At 39.1% G+C, this 24071-nt stretch overlaps 1 protein-coding gene across 4 annotated transcripts in view; it reads right to left on the reverse strand.

Moving 5' to 3' along the window:
• Nucleotides 1–408: 408 nt before the first annotated feature.
• Nucleotides 409–24071, reverse strand: part of LOC123750004 (uncharacterized) — a 42132-nt gene continuing 18469 nt past the window's right edge. The window contains exons 2-6 of one of the 4 annotated variants that reach the window (XM_069316727.1): nt 22072–22167; nt 21810–21977; nt 21083–21250; nt 15520–15604; nt 409–6001 (exon numbers count right to left, since the gene is read on the reverse strand). In XM_069316727.1, the coding sequence (XP_069172828.1) occupies nt 4856–6001; nt 15520–15604; nt 21083–21250; nt 21810–21820 (1410 nt within the window). In that variant the 5' untranslated portion in view covers nt 21821–21977; nt 22072–22167 and the 3' untranslated portion in view covers nt 409–4855. Of the gene's footprint in view, nt 6002–15519; nt 15605–15870; nt 16442–21082; nt 21251–21809; nt 21978–22071; nt 22168–24071 lie in introns of those variants that run through there. The other 3 variants (XM_069316726.1, XM_069316725.1, XM_069316728.1) reach the window with 3 other exon arrangements.

Raw genomic sequence — 24071 nt, forward strand, 5'->3', positions numbered from 1 at the left:
TGTCGTCAGTATAAAGAGAGGCTCAGATCTCAAGGCTATTGTAGATTATCACTCAGGCTATGATGCCAATGTCAGAATTGTCAAAATTATGTACCTTTCATACATTAGATCTTTAGTAGATTATGCTGCACCTCTGCTTGCTTTGACGCCTGAAAGAGATTGGAGGGCTTGAAAAATTGCAGAACGAAGCCTTGAGGATAATCCTTGGGTGCCATCGTACCACAACGATACTTAACATGATAAAGGAACTTAATATTCCGAGCGTTGTTGATCGTGTTACTGAAATTAACTGTCAGCGGTATAAAAATGCTTAAGCTAACTCATCTTAACCCTTGCACAGGAGCCCCTCGTTGATTATTGTATTTGAAGGTCAACATTGTTCCAAATGGATAACTAAAACGAACTGAACTCTGAATATATTATTTATAATTTGTACCAAGAGAGACAACAATGGCACTTAACTGCATCGTGGGAGATTACACCATTTCCCATTTTAATATCTCCCTTTCCACCCAAGAAACAAATTAAAGATCAGCCCGAGCTTCGTCTTGAGGTAAAGCTCAACGCCTTTAGCCATATTGATGCTCTGTCCAGAGAGGATTGTCTCTCTGAAATCATATACACTGATGGTTCCCAACACCGTCCCGCGTGAGCAGCTGGAAGTGCAGTTGTCCTGACAGTGTGCGATGGCTTATATTTTGAGTTGCGAGTCCGTATAAATAACTGGGGCACTACCCTTCAGACAGAAGTATTTGCCTCGATTCTCCCACTGAAGTGCAAGTCTTCAAACTTGATACATTAATTGTAAGTGACTCATCCTTAATTGCTCTCAACTCTTAAGACATAGATGTAACATGCTCGTGTCTGAAGCTAGACACAAATACAACAAAATTATTAATGATGAGAGTCCATTTCATGTGGACTCCATCTCATGTTGGCCTCCGAATGCATGATAGACATGATGAGTTAGCCAAAGAATCTGTCTTTAAAGGAGAAACTGAATATAACCTTGGATTGCCAATAAGCAGTCTGAGAGCACAAGTACACAAAGAACTTCAACAAAATCTAAACATGTATATATATATATATATATATATATATATATATATATATATATATATATATATATATATATATATATATATATACATGTTTATGTAATATTAACAATTGTGTAACTAGCTTCACACGATTGTCACTTGCTTATCTAAATGAACTATTGGGTTCAATTCCTGAACCGATTATGTACTTCTATAACCCTTTCCGACACCGCGCACGGGATGGGTATGAGGTGCATAATAAAAAAAGAAACTGAATATAGTAAAAAAAATGATCAACATGCTTAGGTATACACAACAATATGCTGCTACCCTATTCAATATGAAAGATTATGTAGTATAGATCAAACATTAGTTGTAAGTTCATCTAATACCCCATCTCTCAGGATGGTTAGTCATACATGGACACAAGAAATATCATAAAATGCGAGCAAACTATTCTCAAATCTTTTGAGTTATTTTGTTTTTATTATCAACAAGCTTAGGAAGCAGCACATCAGTGTGCTGCTACTCTATCCTATATGAAAGATTACACAGTGTCAATAAAAAATTAGCTATAAGTTCAGAAAATATCCCCATCTCACAGGATGGTTAGTCATACATGGAATCAGGAGAGAACATAAAATGTAAGGCCTATTAGCCTCCACTATCAAAATCTGGGTACAGCTCAAGAATAGCTTCCAATATTCCTGGGTGTATGAAGTAATTACAGAGCTCAAAGTACCTCATACCATTTGGTTTGAAATCACTGATAACAAGAGCAATCACAGATAGTGTTAGAGAGTATGTCCTAACTCATGTTCACATAGTTTACAATTGGAATGTTTATCATTGGGGGTATTCATTATCTGCAGCCACCTGCCATATATATCGATATCCCAGCCTAATTCTGCTAATTACAATATCACACGCTCTAGAGGATGATTTATGATGTTCGTACATATAATTCTCGGTTCTAAACATCTCATAGCTCTTTATACTCGTGCTTTCTGGGCATTGAGTGTCAATAACTGCTCTTTTGTTTTCCCTAATTTCCTGAAATATTGTGGCTTTTACAGCAGAGATTTGAATGCACATTTCCAACTCAATTTCAGGCTTATCACATGCAGTTTTAGCTGCCGTGTGTGTTTCATCATGCTGGTCAACACCTATGTGAGATGTTATCCATACAAAGGACACTCTGAAACTCTTGTACTGAGCATTAAAAATGTTGTTTATAATGGATGTTACAACCTTTTAGCATTTGTTTTGCATTTTGGGCTTTCAGGGGCCGGAAAAGCTGACTGTCTGCTTTTCTAGAGAAATTGCTAGAGATTGCTAGAGAAAAGTCTGCACCAAACTCAGCCATAGTTTGAGTCTTTGCCTCAACAATAAAAAATTGCTACCCAAATACCACAGTGATTTACACAGTTGGATCTCGCATCCTCAGGAACAACGCACCATCGGTCACTAGCGCTGTATGGATCCCACAATACTATCTCAAGCAGGGATGGCGGTTACCATACCTACAATCTATTTTCACAGCTGAATTATATGCCTTATACCAAGCCCTCCAAATAATCCAAACATTACCAGCTCGGATATATACAATCTGTAGTGACTCCAAGAGTGCGATTCAAGCAATTACGTACTCTTCCACAACATGCAAAGAGTTTGTTTACCCATGCCTTCAACTTCTTTTTGAACATCGATTGAACGGTTATGATATTTCTATCCAATGGGTCCCAGAACATTGTGGTATACACCACTATGAACTTGTAGATCAACTGGCCAAAGCGATGCACAACACGCCTTAAATTACCCGTCATACAATTCTTCGCGTTACACGGTAAGGAGCCTTCAAAGATACCATCACCCAAGATTTTGTAATGAAATGGAAAACGTCATTCTCATCCATGTACTATGGGTCCATAAAAATAAATGGTAAACTTGGAAACATTCATGATATTAAAAGCAGATAAATTGATGTAACGATGACCAGATTAAGGCTGGGACACACGCCAAACTGGAAGCACACAACTCTAAAAACAGAACAGTCATCAACGAACATCCACTGGCATGTGTCAGAAACAATCTAACACTACCTCCTTCACTGTTGCCGACATCATAGTGTCAGATTAAACTTCAGACAAATACTTATCACACTTAAAAAACCTTTTACCATCGAGCACATATTAGGAGGAGACCTCTCGTTACATGAAAAATATCAAATAGTCAAAGCACTGGCTAAATATCTCCAATCGATCAACAAATTAGGCCATATTTGACCTGTGTCACATTTATACCTGTCGTCACCAACAGCCAAACACAGAAAACAACTGCCTCGTCGCAGCACCAAGGATCAGCTGACGCCATAAACACAACACCCCGCCCTTCAGCGTCACAAGTCTCCCTCTAACACGCGCCTCTCTTTACTCGCCGCTCCTCTATCTACACCACAACACAACAAACACTTGAAACCTTGTCACTCTCAACATTAGTGCGTCTTCCAACATTTGTACACGTACAGTCATTGTAGAGAGTAAACCCTTCATGGAAACTGCACCTTCCATCAAGAAGAAGAGAGACATCAGGGTAAGCATAGTGCTCGTGAGGCCGTAAGTTATTTATAAGGAATTAATGGTTTCAAGTGTTATGGCATTCGGGAGTGCTGGGTTTGTCCTTATAATTTTTACTGATGGGCGTGTATTTCAGGGTACAGATATAGTGGAATATTATTGACTAGTACGTTGCATACAATAGGAATATTCAGTTTATTGAGATTGGCAACACTTTCACTCAACCAGCTTGTATATAGGTTGCCCGCTGGTGCGTTGGCAACACTTTTCGCCCAACAAACTAGTAAATATTTCTCTGACTGCTGCTTACTACTTGACAAGTATTAAGGGTGATGTTGGATCTTTCACTACCCTTACATGGAAGGTAGTATCGAGATACTGAATTCTTTAACATATGATTTCAGCATCATAATTGAATCAATCTTATTACATTTCTAATACGAGAAAGGGATTATTCCTGCAATAAGGGTGCAAAAATTGATTGTAGAATCATAAATAAAACCGTTAAGATAAATGACAGTTTTCATATGTACCGTTAACTCGTTGTACAAGTTGTAAATACAACTCGTTGTAAATATGTACCGTTAACTTTAATAATGAAACTCACAATACTGAGAGAACCTACAGAAAAAAAATCCAATGCACAAATTACATCCCCCCCCCCCCGTTTTTTTGGCAGATCTCAATTCTGCAATAAACGTATATTGTGTAAAAAAGAGGAAATCCTAATGATCATTTTACCCAGTTTACAACCTCATCTCCTTCCTTGCTGTATCTTAATAGCTTGGTCAAGGCTCATTCTATTATGGAATACATAAAGCTTTAGAGACAATTAAAAATGAAGCTATGAGGATAATTCTTGGAGCTCCCAGATGCACAAGTATCATCAACATGAGGGTGTGTGTCAAAACAACACAAGTAAAAAATAGTTTTCCGGTTTGTCCAACTCCATAGTTCAGATTTCTACTTTCTGATTTCGTTCTACTTCGGTATACTGTGATCCTCATTGTTACTATAATTACTCCCAAAACAGGAGGATGGGCTGGATAATGACACTTTAAGCTTTGAGAGCTCTTACTATCTAGTATTGACTTGCTGGAGCCATTTTTACATTACACATAACTACATACATATATATATATCGAAATTTTGTAATGTAATTTGGCTATTTGAGCCTCAAAGTGACCCACTCTTGACATCTATGATTTCTTGCAAATTAAGGTATTCCTTCATCTGACATTATATATTTTTACAAATTTCACTGAAGACTGAAACAGTTTTGTCAATAATATTTTGTGCTGTATTTTTTGTTAATCCCCGTGACGAGTAGCGGACATCAAATTGGACCTCTTCACGTATTTTGAGTAACATGCACATGAATGCAACATCAAGAGCCTGAATATTTGTAATACTTCTCATATCTGTTAGCTGAACATGTTTACCTGCTCCGAATGTTCGAAAAAGAGGTGTAAACATATTTGCAAACAAATAGTCAATCGTAATAGGTTGTGGTTTTGCAAAGAATTTCTCAGGAGAAAAATCAGCTGGCCGAAGCATTCTATCAATGACCATATCTTCAATAAATAATTTGTTCTTCAAGTTATTCTGAAACTGAACATCATACTGCTTTGCATACATCCAGAAATGATCTTTAACATTGTAAGGTGTTGAAATGCTCTGATACATTGGAGCACCATGGAAACCCAATGGGAAGGTCTTGGAGTAACCTTTCATGTAACGACGCATATCAATGGGAACACGACTTCTAATATTGTAGGCGTCTCGTGTCAAGCCGGCCTCCCTTACTACGTCAACAAGAGCCGTGTTAATTACACTTGTAAATCCAGCATTGAACGATATATTTTCAGACTGACACTTGGCATGAAACTTATCAATGTCTGAAATATTCAGAAAAACATTTTCCAAGTATATTGTCTCTGCCTGAGATGGTTCTGGTGCTCCGAAAGCTTCAATGAGGACAGAAGTGGCCGGCTCTTCTTTTTTAAGTTTAAGTAATGAACTCAACCGCTCAGGATCATTTTCAAGAGCCGATTTTATTTGTTGAATAATTTCTGATGTCTGACTGTGGTCTGCAAGTTGACCAAATTGTGAATCATCAATGGGCTTTCCGCTGAGCATGTCATCAATGATCTTATGGAACCACACGACAATCATCACGATATCAACACCATCAAATGCTGAATGTTGGCACTCAAATATCACTGTGTTCCGATATGGAAATTTTTTGTTTATCTCTGGCCGAACAGGAAGGGCTTCAGAGGTAGATGTCAGAATTCGAAGGCGCCACAGAGGTCCATCGGTCAAATTTGAGGGCATGTTTAACACTGACTGTGTTTCCTTAATTGGATCTGACCCTTCAACCACCTGAGAGATAAGGCAACAACAATTAGTTCAGAAATACTGCCATATGAAACAAAGGCTTAAGTAAGGTAATTCAGATAATAGAGCCAGGTATCAATTAATCTAGAAAAACTTGTTTTATTATGGAGCCTGAGTTGTTTATAACAGAATGAGCCAGTATCATTTGACGAATTAACTAGACCAGCCCTTCACTAATTAACCCATTGACCACCAATACTTAACCTAAATATTAGTATAAATTAACGTAGAGGACAAAGTCTCATCATAATATCACTGTTGGTTAACCTAAACCCTCTATTTCCGTTGACCTTAGTTATTAAGTCATTTGTTAGTTAACCTAAATTATGAAGGTGAATTGAACTCATAAGGTCGAGCGCTTGAAGACTTAATGGGCTCAAAAGAGCTTCCAAACTTCACTTCGTCAATAAATCTCAGTAATGTGTTACATAAATTACTGAGTGTTTATATATATTACTTACATAAATTAAGTTTTTTTATTATATATTTAATTTTTAATAAATCAAGACGCAATAAGTTAAATATTCACCTTAACATTTGATAACTAATAACTCAGTAGTGTCAGCTACAAATAATCATAATTTATCAAATATACTGAGCAAAACAGGTATATATGCACCAAGAGTATCTATTGTGGCTGCTCTAGCGACCCTCCAGAGGATGATAGCTCTTAAGACAAACACGAAACCAAATTAAATTTAATGGATCTTATTAAAAGACAACTTTTATGATTCTCATTAAAGAAAGATTCCGTAACGTCCAAAAACTCAATTGTTTGCAGTAGTTTATTCTCAATCTTCATCAAAGATTAATTTATTAGTTGTTCCTTAATAATTTTCAGTTTTCAATATGTTCCATTTTTTTTTAGATGATTCGTTCGCTTGAGGAATCTGTAATCATGACCGGTAAATATATTCATATTTCAGCTTCTCCATTTGAGTGAACTGATCATAGAATTATGCTTGATAACTTAACAAATCCATGTGCAGCCTGTTGCAAGCTGCAAGAGTGTTATGTGTTCTCGATCCTTTGCTGGAATATTATTGAGGTTCATCACACCTGTATAAACATGACACTGCTGATTAAATACAACATACAGAATGTACATATTAGTATAAATTTGTCGATGAAACGTTTTCACTATGAAACAATGTAGGAAACTCTGACCTACTTGTGCTAGTATGGATGAGTTCTCCCCTATTGCTGGCAAGGGCTAGTGGTCTGGTGCATTAGTGGTCTTGGGATTAAGGTCTATCTACCTGTGGAGGATTATTCACCCTTATGCAAACGAGGAGTCACAATAACATGGCTGAAATATGTTGACCAAACCACACACTAGAAAGTGTGTGGAGAATGGTCCAGGACGGACCAAAAAGTCGTCGTCCCTTCACTTTCTAGTGAAGGGACGATGGTTAAAGTCACAACAGCAAAGTCACAAAGAGGTTAAAGTCACAACAGCTGCTTACTGACCAAAAAACCAAGTACAAGTACAGTATAGTCCAGGACTATTATCAGGGTTAGTGATGTGGCGGAAGGTAAGAACACAGATATCTGTTCAGAGATGATGATCTGCAGTCATTGTTTGCTAATTTTCTTAAGAATTCCTTCTACCTTCATGCATCTAATCTTGGAATCATTGTTGCTTATTTTTTGACGAGAATGTCCCAATAAACACATTGCATTATTTACAAGTATTATATATACCATATACTTTTGTTTACACACTTAATCTGTTGCTTTTACATTGGAAAACTGACCCAGGAAAAGGTCTTCCTCTTTTGCTTGTATTATAAGATACTATCAAGTGGATGAATTATATTTCATTTATTGACAAGCCAAATTGAAATAAATTTAAAAATGTCTTCTACTTTTATCCACTGAAGTTTTTGCTGTTCATGCATGATATCTTTTTTCGCTTTCTTAAGAAATTTAATGATTACTGTTTCCTCTCGAATTCCTTGACAGCGGTTTCAATCACTTCTTGGCGTTGCTACATTAAATGTTCAGCTATAATTTCCTATGAAACTTCATAACTGACCTTAATATTATCTCATTTAAACAAGAATATAAGATAAAAATTAGCAGTCCACAAATACATGTACGGAGCCTTTTGTCTTGTCTTATTATTGTTTCTTATTCATAGAGTTCTTGAGGTTTCTTAGACATGGTTTCCCTTCCCTTAAGCCATGCAGGTACCTGGATTGTACCTGAACGGGTTCTGTGAGTTCTTCTACCCCCCAATCCCGGCTTGGGGCCATGCTTGACTTGTTAGAGCTTGGTCCAACAGGCTGTTGCTTGGATCGGCCTGCAGGTCCACATATCCATCACAGCCCGGTTTGTCCGACACTTCTTGAAGAAAACTGTCCAGTTTTCTCTTGGAAAGACAGTCTGGTGTTTGTTTAAACACCTAATCTTCACTAAATGTTTCACTCGTCTTATTATTATTATTCTTTAGAGTTATCTGCAGGGATGTGCAGATAACCTACTTGCATAAGTGTAATTACTATTTGAACCTGCTGGATTGGGCTGTTAGCTCTTGACCCAGCCTTTCTAACCGTCACTTGTCTAATGAACTGACTCCCAATCAGTTTTCTTCTATCATATCTACTACATATATTTCTCTCTAGCACACACACACAAAACACACTTATCTCCAGGATGTAGTCCGTAACAGCTGTCTAACTCACAAGTACCTATTTATTGTTAGGTGAAAAGGGCACCAGGCGCAAAGAAACTCTGCCCATTTGTGTGCCCTGCCTTGGCCGGGAATCCAACCTAAGCACTTAGGACTATGACCCCCCGAGCTCTGTCCACTCAGCCGCCCCCGTGTGTATTTTCTATTTGTGTCTACAGAATCAAGCTCTTGGACCCCACCTTTCTTACCAATCTAACCAAAACAAATAACTGTGTGTGTGTGTGTGTGTGTGTGTTTACTAGTTGTGTTTTACTAGTTGTGTTTTTACGGGGGTTGAGCTTTGCTCTTTAGGCCCGCCTCTCAACTGTCAATCAACTGTTTACTAACTACTTTTTTTTTTTCCACACCACCACACACACACACACACACACACCCCAGGAAGCAGCCCGTGACAGCAGACTAACTCCCAGGTACCTATTTACTGCTAGGTAACAGGGGCATTCAGGGTGAAAGAAACTTTGCCCATTTGTTTCTGCCTCGTGCGGGAATCGAACCCGCGCCTCAGAATTACAAATCCTGCGCGCTATCCACCAGGCTACGAGGCCCCTGTAACCGTGTGTGTGTGTGTGTGTGTGTATATACTCACATAGTTGTGCTTGCGGGGGTTGAGCTTCGGCTCTTAGGTCCCGCCTCTCAACTGTCAATCTACTGGTGTACAGGTTCCCGAACTTCTTGAGCACTATCGTATCTACATTTGGAACTGTGTATAGAGTCAGCCTTCACCATATCACTTCCAATTGCATTCCATTTATTAACTACTCTGACACTGAAAAGTTCTTTCTAATGTGTCTGTGGCTCATTTGGTACTCAGTTTCCACCTGTGTCCCCTTGTGCGAATATCTACCGTTATAATTAATCCCTCCATGTCTACCCAGTCAATTCCCCTGAGAATTTTATATGTGCTGATCATGTCTTCTGTTATGATCTCAGCCTGCAGGAGAAACGAGTCTCCCTCCTTGAGAGTTATTCATCAAGCCTGACCTGATTAGAAGGTCTAGCAAATATTGAGGTGATAACGCATATGTAAAATAGTTGCTTGGATATGTATAACAATTTGAGATTATGGGCAATGAAGAAGAAAACAGATAAATGACTGGCTAGGAGATGTGGATATTTTGCTGGAGGCGTGAGGCTCGCTTCTGGAGGGGCTTTGACCTCACTTGAGTGCCAGACATCGCAGGGGAAAGCCGCGCTCCGTTGAGCTCCCGTCAGAAGGGAACCCCTAGTGATATATCTCGAAGAGAAGAGAAGTATGCAGATGTGCCAGCTGTAGAATCGAGCTGGGAACGTTGTGGTTTCAAGTCCTGGTCGACGAGCAGATATTAAATCGCCCAGAGGCATTATTTTGGGCCGTGGAAGCGCCCTGACCAAGCTCTGTCAGAGGGATAGCGCCCTCGACTAGACAATCTGTGGTTTGTCTTTGGGGAAGAATTTGCTGAGAACTTCGAAGCCAGCACAGATGAAGTAGTTGATGAGACTCCAAGGTAGTGGAGGAGAGGACCTCGAGCTGTGAGGAGAAGCAGTGAAGAGGAGTGTCACGTGCTTCTGTAGAGGTGGTGAAGCACCACAGTTGCTCAAGGAAACTTCATGATAGCAGCCTGGAGGAGCTGCAGAGGATCCTGGTAGTAAACCCGGAAGAACTTGAAGAGATCAGGGTAGTGAACTTCCAGAGGTGGAAGGGAAGTTCTGGTGGATTACTTATAGGGAGTTGATAGTGTTTGGTTGTCATTAGCGTGCAAGACGCAGTGAGAGGTGAGTGACTGTTTGCATTCTTATGTCAAGGAGTGTTTTATACTGAAGTTTAGAGTTACAGTCGTAGGCTGGATTACCTACAGATGTATGTGTTCTAGGACTGATAGAGTGGTCGATTGATCATTGTTGTGTATCAAGGAACGTTTATAATGATATATGTTATTGCATTCACATGCTGATTTTCTCTGTACACATTTATAGATACATATATATATTCTCTTGCTGATGGTGCAACAGTGTATGTAGACTTGATCAACTTGAGGAGGTTGACAGTATCAGGTAGTGAACCAGGAGTTAGGATACCACTTGATAAGCTGATGATAGAGTCCTGAAGGTGTTGGAGTGCAACCTGATTGTAATAGTATAGAGTATAGGATTCATTATTATTATATGTGTATATGTATTGTGTATGTGCTCTGTCCAGTAAATGTATTCAAATTTCCTGGTGTTTGACCTTGTCCTAGTGAGGCTTCCCAGGAGGTAGTAAAGAAGGAGAGAGAGAAAGAACCAAGAACCACTGCTGTGGACAGGGTAGAAGGTAATACTAATAAGTCAAAGGGGGATTGAGGAGATCATATCACCTAAGGAGAGAGTGGGGAGTCACAGCGGCTCGAGTGGGTGTGTGCACGTGACAACGAGGCTAAGTGTTGGAGCCGCATCCCCTAAATGTGTGATGTTGAGCCCCTCTCCAAGGGCCAGAAGCGCCAAATGTGATCTCCTAGCGAGGTATAAGCACTCTACCGAGTTGTGGGTTGGGTTGTCTGCAAAGGAGGAACAACGACGACAACACCACCAACACACAATCTATAATACTTCCCGAACTCTTCTGTCGTCCAACATCGTGAGGTGCAATTCACGTAGTCTTTCCTCGTAACTCATGCCTCTTAGTTATGGGACATGTCTAGTAGGATACCTATGCATTACGGGTTATTTATGCCCGTGCCAGGTCTTGGGTGGCTTAATCTTCATCAATCAAGTATCTCACCACTTTCTCCAGTTGCGTCCTATGCTTTGCATGGTATGAACTCCATGCTGGAGCCGCATACTCCGGGATTGGTCTTACATATGTGGTATAGAAGGTTCTAAATGATTCCATAATTCCTTTCACAAGTTTCTGAAGTCAATTCAAATGTTAGCCAGCCTTACATACGCCGCTGATGATTTTCTTTTGATATGGGCTTCTGGAGACAAGTTTGGTGTGATATCAACTACTCACTTAGTTGTGCTTGTGGGGGTTGAGCTCTGGCTCTTTGGTCCCGCCTCTCAAGTGTCAATCATCTGATGTGTAGGTTCCTGAGCCTATTGGGCTCTATCATATCTACACTTGAAACTGTGTATGGAGTCTGCCTCCAGCACCTCACTTCTTAATGCATTACATTTGTCAACTACTCTGACACTAAAAAAGTTCTTTCTAATATCTTTCTATATTTCCACCTTTGTCCCCTAGTATGTTTGCCCCTTGTGTTAAATAGCCTGTCTTTATCTACCCTATCCATTCCTTTGATAATCTTGTATGTGGTGATCATGTCGCCCCTAACTCTTCTGTCTTCCAGCGACGTGAAGTTTAATTCCTGAAGTCTCTCCTCGTAGCTCATACCTAGTTCGGGTACTAGTCTGGTGGCAAACCAGACTAGTAGTCGAACCAATTTAGTCTTATGCTTGACTAGATATTTACTCCATACTGGAGCTGCATACTCCAGGATTGGTCTGACATATGTGGTATACAGAATTCTGAATGATTCCTTACACAAGTTTCTAAAGATAGTTCTTATGTTGGCCAGCCTAGCATATGTCGCTGATGATATCCTTTTGATGTGGGTCTCTGGGGACAGGTTTGGTGTGATATCAATCCCCAGATTTTTCTCGTGCCGTATTTCACCTCCCAAATGTTACCTTGTGTTCAGCCTTCTGCTCCCTCCACCTAATTTCATTACTTTACACTTTCCTGAGTTAAACTTCAATAACCATTTTCTAGACTATTCCTCAAGTTTGTCCAGGACGTCCTGTAGTCTCTGCCTATCTTCAATCTTCTCGTAATTTTTCCATCATCAGCAAACATTGAGAGGCACGAGTCTATACCCTCCGGAAGATCGTTTACATATATTAAAAACAGTATGGGTCCAAATACAGAGCCCTCTGGGACTCCGCTAGTAACATCTCGCCACTTTGATGTCTCCCCCTCTCTGTTACTCAGTGTTTCCTGTTGCTTAGATATTCCCTTATCCACTGGAGCACCTTACCTTTTACTCCTGCCTGTTTCTTCAACTTTCGCAACAGCCTTTTATGGGGAACTGTGTCGTAGGCTTTCTGACAGTCCAAGAAAATGCAGTCTGCCCACCCTTCTCTTTCTTGCCTAATTTTTGTCACCTGGTCATAGACCTCTACTAAGCCTCTGAGGCATGATTTACCATTCCTGAACCCATCCTGGTGGTGTGTCACAAACCTCATTCTCTCCAGATGTTCTACGAGCCTTTTCATCACGATCTTCTCCATCACCTTGCATGGTATACAAGTTAGGGAACTTCCTGTAGTTCATTGCCTCTTGCCTGTCACCCTTTTTGTATATTTAGCCTACATTAGCTGTCATCCAGCTTTCCAGTAGGTCTCCTGTTTCCAGTGTCATGTCATACAAAATTGAGTGTGGCTCACTTAGTGCTTCTGCACCTTTTTTAGTATCCATAGTGAGGTTCTGTGTGGCCCAACAGCCTTTGTCACATTCAGCTTCGGCAGATTTCTTTTGACTTCATCACTGGTGAACTCAAATTCCTCCAGGTTGATCGGTTTGTCGCCTCCTCTCTTAGTATAGGGGTTTTTCCTTGTTATATTGTGAAAACCTCTTGAAATCACTTATTCAGTTCTTCACACACCATCTTGTCATTCTGTGTATCTATTCTCCCCTTTTCCAAGTTTCATCACGTTATTTCGCTGCTGTTTTCCTCCTAATGTGGCTGTGAAGCAGTTTTGGTTGGCTCTTGGCTTTACTTATTATGTCATTGTCATACTGTCTCTCCACTTCTCTCCTTACTCTGAGGTAATCATTCCTGGCCCTCAAGTATCTCTTCATGGTCTCTTGTGTTCTGATATTTCTGTAGTGTCTCCATGTTCTTGTACTCAATTGCTTCACTACCTTACATTCCTGATTTAACCATGGATTCTTCTGTTGCTTTTCATTTTTCTCCTTTTGAACCGGGAAAAACCTGTCTGCAGCTTCCTGACACTTCTGGGTAACGTAGTACATCATATCTTATACAGTCATTTCTCTGAGTTCTGTTTCCCATGGTATTCTCATTAGGAAATTTCTCATCACGTCATATTTTTTTTTTTTTTTTTTTTTTTTTGAGATATATACAAGAGTTGTTACATTCTTGTACAGCCACTAGTACGCGTAGCGTTTCGGGCAGGTCCTTAATCCTATGGTCCCTGGAATACGATCCCCTGCCGCGAAGAATCGTTTTTTCATCCAAGTACACATTTTACTGTTGCGTTAAACAGAGGCTACAGTTAAGGAATTGCGCCCAGTAAATCCTCCCCGGCCAGGATACGAACCCATGACATAGCGCTCGCGGAACGCCAGGCGAGTGTTTTACCACTACACCACGGAGACTGTAAATTTTCCTCTTCGGTAATTCAGCCTTTTCCTTTCCGATCCCTTTCTTGGATACGTTATCCATACTTCTATCAGATACTCAAATATCAATACGCTGTGGTCACTCACTCCCACCGGGGCTTCAAATTTCACTTCCCTTATGTCTTATTTTGTTGTTGTTTTAGATTCAGCTACTCGGAACAAAACGTTCCCAGTAAGACGGACTACAGTCAGCCCGTAGTGGATTTTCCTGGCCCATGAGAGGGGCTCTAACTGAAAATACATATATATATATATATATATATATATATATATATATATATATATATATATATATATATATATATATATATATATATATATATATATATATATGCGGAAAATCCACAGGGAAATATGAAATGAGGTGAACGTTTCGGCTTGTTAAACCCTTTAGGCTTTAACAAGCCGAAACGTTCACCTCATTTCATATTTCCCTGTGGATTTTCCGCATAAAATGATCAGTGTTTTGTGATCGTCAATTACAAATATATATATATATATATATATATATATATATATATATATATATATATATATATATATATATATATATATATATATATATATATATATATATATGTTATATTGTTATATAAGTGTGTGTTTTCTGTAAACTGTAACATTGCAATAAAATCAAATAAAAAAAAAATAATAATAGGGGTGGAAGGAGAGGAAAAGATTAAAGTATTCAGTGAGAATCCACAAGGTCTTCTCTGAACACTATTTATTTTCTTCTTCGAGGATGTGGGTCCCTTTAATTAAACCAGTGGTGGTACCCCTATATATATATATATATATATATATATATATATATATATATATATATATATATATATATATATATATATATATATATATATATATATATATATATATATATATATATATATATATATATGTCGTACCTAGTAGCCAGAACGCACTTCTAAGCCTACTATGCAAGGCCCGATTTGCCTAATAAACCAAGTTTTCCTGAATTAATATATTTTCTCTAATTTTTTTCTTATGAAATGATAAAGCTACCCATTTCATTATGTATGAGGTCAATTTTTTTTATTGGAGTTAAAATTAACGTAGATATATGACCGAACCTAACCAACCCTACCTAACCTAACCTAACCTATCTTTATAGGTTAGGTTATGTTAGGTAGCCGAAAAAGTTAGGTTAGGTTAGGTTAGGTAGGTTAGGTAGTCGAAAAACAATTATTTCATGAAAACTTGGCTTATTAGGCAAATCGGGCCTTGCATAGTAGGCTGAGAAGTGAGTTCTGGCTACTAGGTACGACATATATATATATATATATATATATATATATATATATATATATATATATATATATATATATATATATATATATATATAATCCTGAAGAAGAGACGGCAAGAGAGGAAGGTGTTAGTGACACACAGTGTGTGTGCGATGCTCACCTGGAAGTCGATGGAAGGTTTTGGCATCTCACACAGCCACCACTCTTCACGGTGGCGGAAACAGGTCCTCAACAGCTGAACCTTACTGAAAACCAAACAACTTGGTTAATCCTTTTCCTGCCGTGATTCACTGCTACTTCGTCGCTTATATGTTGTTAGGGATTATTTTACTAATTGAAAATATTTATAAAATAAACAAATTTTGTCAAATAAATAAGAAATATGGTAGACGCCCATTAGAAGTTAATTTGCAAAAATGTTTTCACATTCCATAGCCAAAACAAACCCTATTTACCAACTTATAAGACACTTCATGTTAATTTAAGTGCATTACAAGGAGACCTCTGATACCTGGTCATTGTGCTAGAGTTAGCGTTCCTTAAAGCCATTAATAGTGCACATATCAGAGCTCCTGAAATCCCATCACGGTGCTTGGAGAAACGCTCCAGAGGAACTAAGACAATGCATCATGAAGAGAGTGTTAAAACACAAGCAAGCAGATGGCGAGCCTTGTCGGTTTCACCAGAGGAGCGGACAAGCGACTTGTGTCTTCTGCTGCATCAAAATATTAGACGAGCCACGACCTGCTAATTAATATGATAGTTCAACAATTACTTATATAAATCACCCATGAATCTCTATGGTTAGTAATGAGGGTGGTTATACCTTATTGGTAAAGGCAGCTGCTTCTCGATCTCAAGGTTTGACGCATTTATTGAGCCTTTTTTCTATTTACACATTTAGGTTCATCTGCTTTTGTGCAGCTGCCTTAATCTATATGAAGGGGAGTACAGTGTGTGTTAAAAACTAGCTGTCCTAGACTATACGAAGAAGAGTACACAGTGTGTCAAGAACTAGCTGCCCGAGACTTTATTTATTTATTTATTTATTTATTTATTTATTTACTAGCTGTACCCGGCCACGTGTTGCTGTGGCTCAGCAATGCATATGCGTTGCAGAGCCACAGCAATCTTCCTCTGTCTTGTCTCACAGTCCTCCCCACCATTTCCCCATTCCCCGTCCCCTCGTCTTCCCAACCATTCCTCACTCCCCCGTCCCCTCCACCATTCCTGACACCCCTGTCCCCTCGTCCTCCCCACTACCCCCCCCCCCCCCCCGCCGCGTCCCTTTGTCCTCTATACTATCCCCCACTCCACTGTCCCCTCGTCCTCCCCAACATCTCCACTGCCTCGTCCGATGCATTTCCAATTGATCTCATGTTCCCATTAGAAAATTGGGAATGTCATATGATCTAATGTTCCCATCACTGAAATATAAGAAAAACAGGTAAAAAAATTAAATGAAAAACAATAAAGAAAACGATAAATAAACTATACTCACGAAATGAACGGTATGGTAAACAACGCATCTCAATTCCAACACAATGTCACACAAAATAGTTAAATCAAACTGAAGAAAATCGAAATCTATGAACATTCAATTTATCAATGAAAATGGAAACACTGAAATAGAATCGTAACATATTTTGTATAGCGTGTGTTGCTTTTATGTGCAACAGATGGCGTTGTTTAAAAAAAATTGATTCTACCTGACACAGGTGTGTCATATATGTTGTAGGTACTTAAAACATGCGTGTATTCGAGTGGAACTTTGTGTCAAAATTTCAAAGCAATCAGTGAAGAACTTTCGGAGATTACAGCGTGTGATGCTCTTACGTCCAACGGATGGTACTGTTAAAAAAAAAAATTGTTACCTGTCACAGGTGTGACATGTACATAGTAGGTATATAAAAACAATTTACTACGACTAGTAAACCTTTGAGGATGTTGGGAAACCACTGTTGCAAGCCACACATTTAGATAATGAACGTCACCCGGTCTTAGAAGAGGATCGAGATGCAGATTTTCTGGACGGTAAACATCACAGCAAGGCCAACAATTTTGAGGTGAAGCGCCGCCATCATACAGAGGTAATCAGAAACCATGCAGGCACCATGCGGCCTCAGTATCAACATCCACCGCTCAATCAAGGTAGGACGTGTTCTTCTGATTTGCAAACTTTCATCATTTATCTTTGATGGGGAAGATGGGAGTGTTTTCAGAAATAGCAGGGCACAAAGTATCTTATATAAGGCCATTCCCAAGATATTCGGGATCAACGAGTACGATATCAGACCCTATAAGCAAAGAAACCTGATCGCAGTGGACCAGCGAGGAATTATAGCTTTCACACATTACTGACATCTGTGGATACGAAGTCAAGTGCTACAAACCACTAGAAACAGATTAGCGAAATATGTAATCTGACATGTTGTAGACGTTAGTGCAGACGACATCAAGGCACAACTTCAGGCAGATGGCATTCCAATCTTTGGAGTAAAACAATTTATGCGAAGAACAAACGGAGAACTCAGTGATACAAGCACTGCCCTGCTTACCATTCAAGACTACATTCCCCCTGATAGGAATTGGTTAAACGACTTCCTCCATTAACTAGAGGTGTATGTACCACGTCCCACTCAGAGCTTTAGATGTATAGGTTTTAACCATACCTGGAAAGGCTGCACCAACGACATTAAATGTGGGAAATGCTCTGGTTCCGACTACACACAAAACTGTGCATCAGATATACTCACCTGCTCAAACTGTGGTGGCGATCATGACATTAAATTTAAACAATGTCCTTCATACATAGCAGTAGCAGCAAAAAAGCACATTCTCCCTACCACCAACCTGCAATACAGTAGTGCATTGAAATAACCTAACTCAGCCCATCATCAACCTCTATCTCACACTCAACCACAACCTTTGCGTGTGCCTGATATGTCTGTCAACGACAATCCCGCACCCCCCCCCCCCAGAGTCCAATCATCTTCCACTAAATGCACAACTGAGTCCTGATCTTGTTGAAACACTTGTCACTCACATCGAAAATGCACTAGAAAAGACGCTGGACAGACTTCAAATTAATTTCGTTACACAAGTAACACAACACACCCTTGAGGCTGAGCCAACAGACATCCCATCAACAGCTGCAGACACTGTCATCCACCCAAACAAAGCTACCATTGTTGGACACAAATCGTTTGAACTGATGATGGAAAAACTCCTAAATAACTCCTTAGCACGCCTTACCAAAATCATTCCCCAGGCTGACTTGCCACAAACCCCAGCCACCAATACAAAGAGTAAGAAACGGCCCCTATTCACATCCACGTATCCAACACCTACTACTTACTACTGACATGCCAAGGAAAACAGACGCATCCATAACCCAAACATCCTAAATGGCTCCCCTAACCTTCATGACATGGAATGCAAAAAGCATTAAAACATCCCTCACAGAACTTAAACAATTTCTTTACTCATCCAAACCGGACTTAGCTTTCATAACCGAATTCTGGCTCACTCCCAAACAAAATCCTATATATAAAAAAATTCCGATGCAGAGACTGGACAGACCAAACCGTATTGGGGGTGGTATTTTCCTCCTAACACGAAGTAATATGACATGTAAACCTGTAACACTTACACATTTTGTGAACGGTAAACTAGAAATTTTAGTATGCCTTATACCTTATAATGATACACACATATCCTTTCTGGGTATATACAACCCTGGTGGCACAATAAACTTAAATGAACTGGAATTCTATCTTAACCAATTACGACGCCCGATCATTGTTACAGGCGATCTCAATGCTAACCAACCCACATGGAGTAGAGGTACCCAAAATACTGCAGGCACCGATCTATATAACTACTTAAGACACTGCACCATATATATTCTTTTTTCGCCGCCCTATCTTGTAACCTACTTTCACTACAGAACAAATTATGAAGCCTCACTTGACATCTGCTTTGGCTTGGCACACTTTCAACATTAACTACAGTTTCATACTGGACCAGATATTGGTAGTGACCACATACCCCCTCAGTATAAAATTTACTAACTTTCAGCCACCAACCCATCCCTTAACACTACCCAAGTGGAACAATTAGTAACTAGATAAAAAAATGGGCTGATATTGTCCGTCTCCCTGACGAGCCATATAAAAAACAAAGACGTCAACCCTCCCTACAGAACTGAGTCAATCTCCGGCGGGCCACAGCAGCAGCCACAAAAACCATATTGTCAGTAAACCTAGCATCATGGGCAAAATTTTGTGACAACCTCATACCCACCACGCCATATTCAAAAGTCTGGGCTTCATTTAACAGCATTAAAGGTCGACCAATATTCTTTTCGTTTCCCCTGATGATCAAAAGCTTGTTCTGTCAAACACCTCAGGAGCATGCAAATGTTCTTTCTGAATGCCTCAAAGTTACCCTCTCAACACTCTTCCTTCATGCCCAAGAACTCTCCCTCAGACAAGAAAATGACCGTGCCATACCGCTGCCCATGCTCGGCGTCGACAACATGTACACCTTATGCCAGCTACAACCCGCCTACCTCTTGACAATGCAACTGGAGAGGATGGAATTCCATATGAACTAATCAAATATCTTCCATCGACTGCACATAGCACTCTTCTAAACTATTACAACTTATGCTGGACTCACGGAAATATTCCCTCACATTGGCAGACCAGTATTATTCTTCCTATCGTAAACCAGGAAAAGACCCATCCCAACCTACATTATACAAGCTTATCTCCTTACTATCGGTGAAGAACTTTCGGAGATTACAACGTGTGTTGCTCTTACGTCCAACAGATGGCGCTGTTTTTCAAAAAAGAATGTTTTTTCCTGTCACAAGTGAAGCATGTATATAGTAGGTATATGAAAACACGCGTCTATTCGAATGCAACGTTGTGTCAAAATTTCAAAGCAATCGGAAAAGAGGTTTCGAAGATTTCCTTCACATGAAAATACAGTTTTTCAAAAAATGTTTTTTCCCATCACAGATGTGAAATATATATATTATGTATATAAAAACCTGCTCAAATGCAGGTTTTCAAAGCAATCGGTGAAGAACTTTCGGAGATTTGCGATTCTGAACAAACGAACATTTACATTTTTATTTGTTTAGATTTTACTTCTTTCATTTTGGCACAGCTGCGCATAGAAGAGGAAGAGTGTTGTCGTGTTCTCACAGGTACGACGTTGACGAAACTTGAACCACGACGTTGATGAACAATGAACACAACGTTGATAAACCATGAACTCGACGTTGACGAACCATGAAACACGACGTTGACGAACCATGAAACACGACGTTGACGAGCCATGAAACACGACGTTGGCGAACCATGAAACACGACGTTGACTACATAAAACACGACGGTGAAGAACAATGAAACACGACGTTGACGAACCATGAAACACGACGTTGACGAAACATGAAACACGACGTTGACGAACCATGAAACACGACGTTGACGAACCATGAAACACAACGGTGAAGAACCATGAAACACGACGTTGATGAACCATTAAACATGACGTTGGCGAACCATAAAACACTACATTAACGAATCATAAATATGTTATATATATTTTAGCAATTTCAAGTCTTTGCTCGAGTTAGTTCATCTAATAATTCAAAAACTGCATTTGTTATTGTTTGTTTTATACAAAAGAAAGTTGGGCTCTGTACTTACTTACACAGATGAGTAACAGCTTTAAAATACTGTTGTTCATCTAATGGTTGATCTAAGTGCAAGATAAAGTATCCGCCTTGAGCCCAAGTGCCGTGGCTGTTCATGGCCATCATGTCCTCTACCCTGTTATCGGCTGGGAAAAGCAACTTCACCTCTTGCTCTTTATTCCTGAGGAAAAATAATTATTAATTTGAGGCTTTATATTATGAGGGAGAAACTTTGAAATCAAATATCGTTCCACAATGAGAGTAATTGTTTAAACTTTCAGCAGAACACAAAGGTCAAGATTTTTGACACTTTTTCTTCTTGAAATAAAATCACATGTTCATCAAAATCGATGGCGACCACTCGGTGTCAACAGTTTGTGTGGGAGCGGGTCCGGATTATACGATTACTGTGGATACACGGAAGTGTGTGCTCCTGGTATGGGGAGCCGCCAGCCCTGGGCTGGCAAAAGAAACCATCTTTCCACAACCATCGTTCAGTCTGTTTTGTTAGTAGGCTCCTGTGGGAATTTTCTAACAATTATTTAATATTGTTATTAGATAATTAAATGAACTGTATGAGCGGACTGTAATAATATTTAATGACTTATCGGATGTTTCCACTTCCACAAAATTTGGGGATTAGACTTAATAATACTAAATCTAACTTGTAAATTAAATATACATGTATAAATTCAATGGAAAAAAATTATAAGTAAATAATTGTTATAAAGTAAACTAACTTCAATATCATAGATTCAGTTTAATAAGGCTTTGTTATCGAGCAGATTATTAGAAGTGCGTCTGATATTCTCCCGAAATCAGTCAATTCCTAGCCTCATCGTGGTAGCGTCGTAGACACGTGTGATTCACAGTCTGAGGGGACAAGCTCCCGTTGGTATCTCTCCACACTGTGGAAAATAGACATTGTAACTCCTGTAAGGTTAACATATCTTCAGCTAATCTTCATGAAAGGGATGATCTGTTTAAAGGAATTAAACTTACTCGGGTTATTTTTGTTGTCTTGTTGCTTAACGGCCGGTTATTCTAAAAGGTGTGATGTGGTACAAACAAGCCACTGGGTAAAAGCCTCTTTCAAGCCTGGTAAAAAGATATCCAGAGAGACATTGCAGTAGCCATACACAGACTCAGACTTGGTTACAAATGCTGCTCAGAGGAAATAAACCCAATAGTTAAAGAGTGTAATATCTATGGAACAGATGCAGAGGCGCCACTATTGCACTACTTTCTGGAATGTTAAGCAACTGAAGCCCTGTGCATTAAACTCAACATTAATCCAAACAACTGCAGCTGCATTAAATGTAAATTCCACAGCGACTTCAATGATTAGAAAAGCAGTTGAAGAATGGGATACACTAGTGAACAGTGTCCATCTATATCCGTTACCAAGATAATGATACTAAAACAAGATTAAAACCAGTGCGCAAAAACAGAAACGGAAAATAAACGGGAGAAAAGGAGGAAACCCCACCTCCACATAAAACTTTGACCCAAATACCACAGTAACAAGGTTATTGCGAATAGGGAAAAGTGCGACTGAGCCACTGCACGAGCGATCCTGTAACATTGCAATGCAAGTTGCAGGAGTGGCTCAGTCGCACAAGATATGGATGCTTGCAAAGTTGCAATTTGAATTGGTGCAAGATAATGATGATGATGACGGTTGTTGAAAAAAATACCTAGATGAATATTGCATGATGTTGCAAGTCGATGATGAGCAAGATAAATGTAGGAAAAACAATGCAAGATGGAATTGGTAAGGTGTATGAGATGTAAGAAAACAAAACAACAAGAACAACACTCTCAACTACAGCAAAAACATCAACAACAACAACTTGCAATATGTTGCAAGACGATAGTGAGCAAGATGAATGTAGCAAAAGATGATGCAAGATGAAATTGGTAAGATGTATGAGATGGAAGAAAGCAAAGTTGATACAACAACAACAGCATCAACAACAACATTAACAACATCAACATGAATGGTACAAAATGAAAATGTATATCAAAATAGAATGGACAAATATCAAAATGTATTTGGGTAAAATATCAAAAGGATCGTTCATTGAAGAAGGGTAATATGAGATGCAGGGAAATTAGATAGATAATAGAAGTGAGTGACAAAAACGGGGAAGTCAAAATAGAGTGGACAAGTATCAAAATGATCGTTCAGAGGAGAAGTGGTGTATGAGATACAGGGAAAACCAGGAAGAAGTGAAAATATATAGTCTACAAGTATCTAAAATAACAAAAGAATAAAAGGAGTCAGAGATAAAATGGAAAAAAATGCTTACCTTTGTCCACGAGCAAAAAGTAACAGTAACATGAGTGTTACTGATATTACTCCACAACCCCAGTGAGTGTGTGTTGAAAATAATGTTATCTGTTGATAGTGAAAAAAATCAAGATATACAACATGAAGAAATCTGTCTGGATAGAAGAAAACATAATCTTACCTAACTGGATGCAAAGGTAAGTCTGTTTTTTTTCGATTTTATCTCTATCTCCTTTCATTCCTTTGTTAGTTTAGAAACTTGTAGACTATATATTTTCCCTTCTCCGTTGTTTTCCCTGTATCTCATACACCCCTTCTCCTCTAAACGATCATTTTGATACTTGTTCACTCGATTTTGACTTCCCTGTTTCTATCACTCAATCACTTCCATTATCTATCTAATTTCCTTGCATCTCATACTACCCTTCATCTCTGAACGATCCTTTAAATATTTTACCCCCGATACATTTTGATACTCGTCCACTCCATCTTGATATACCTTTACATTTTGTAACACTCATGTTGGTGTTGTTAATGTTGTTGTTGATGCTGTTGTATCATTTTTGCTTTCTTCCATCTCATACACCTTACCAATTTCATCTTCCATCATTTTTTTGCTACATTTATCATGCTAACTATCGTCTTGCAACATGTTGCAAGTTGTTGTTGTTGATGCTGTTGATGTTGTTGTTGTTGTTGTTGTTGATAG

This window comes from Procambarus clarkii, chromosome 85 (assembly GCF_040958095.1).
Source record: "Procambarus clarkii isolate CNS0578487 chromosome 85, FALCON_Pclarkii_2.0, whole genome shotgun sequence".
NCBI classification, from domain to species: domain Eukaryota; kingdom Metazoa; phylum Arthropoda; class Malacostraca; order Decapoda; family Cambaridae; genus Procambarus; species Procambarus clarkii.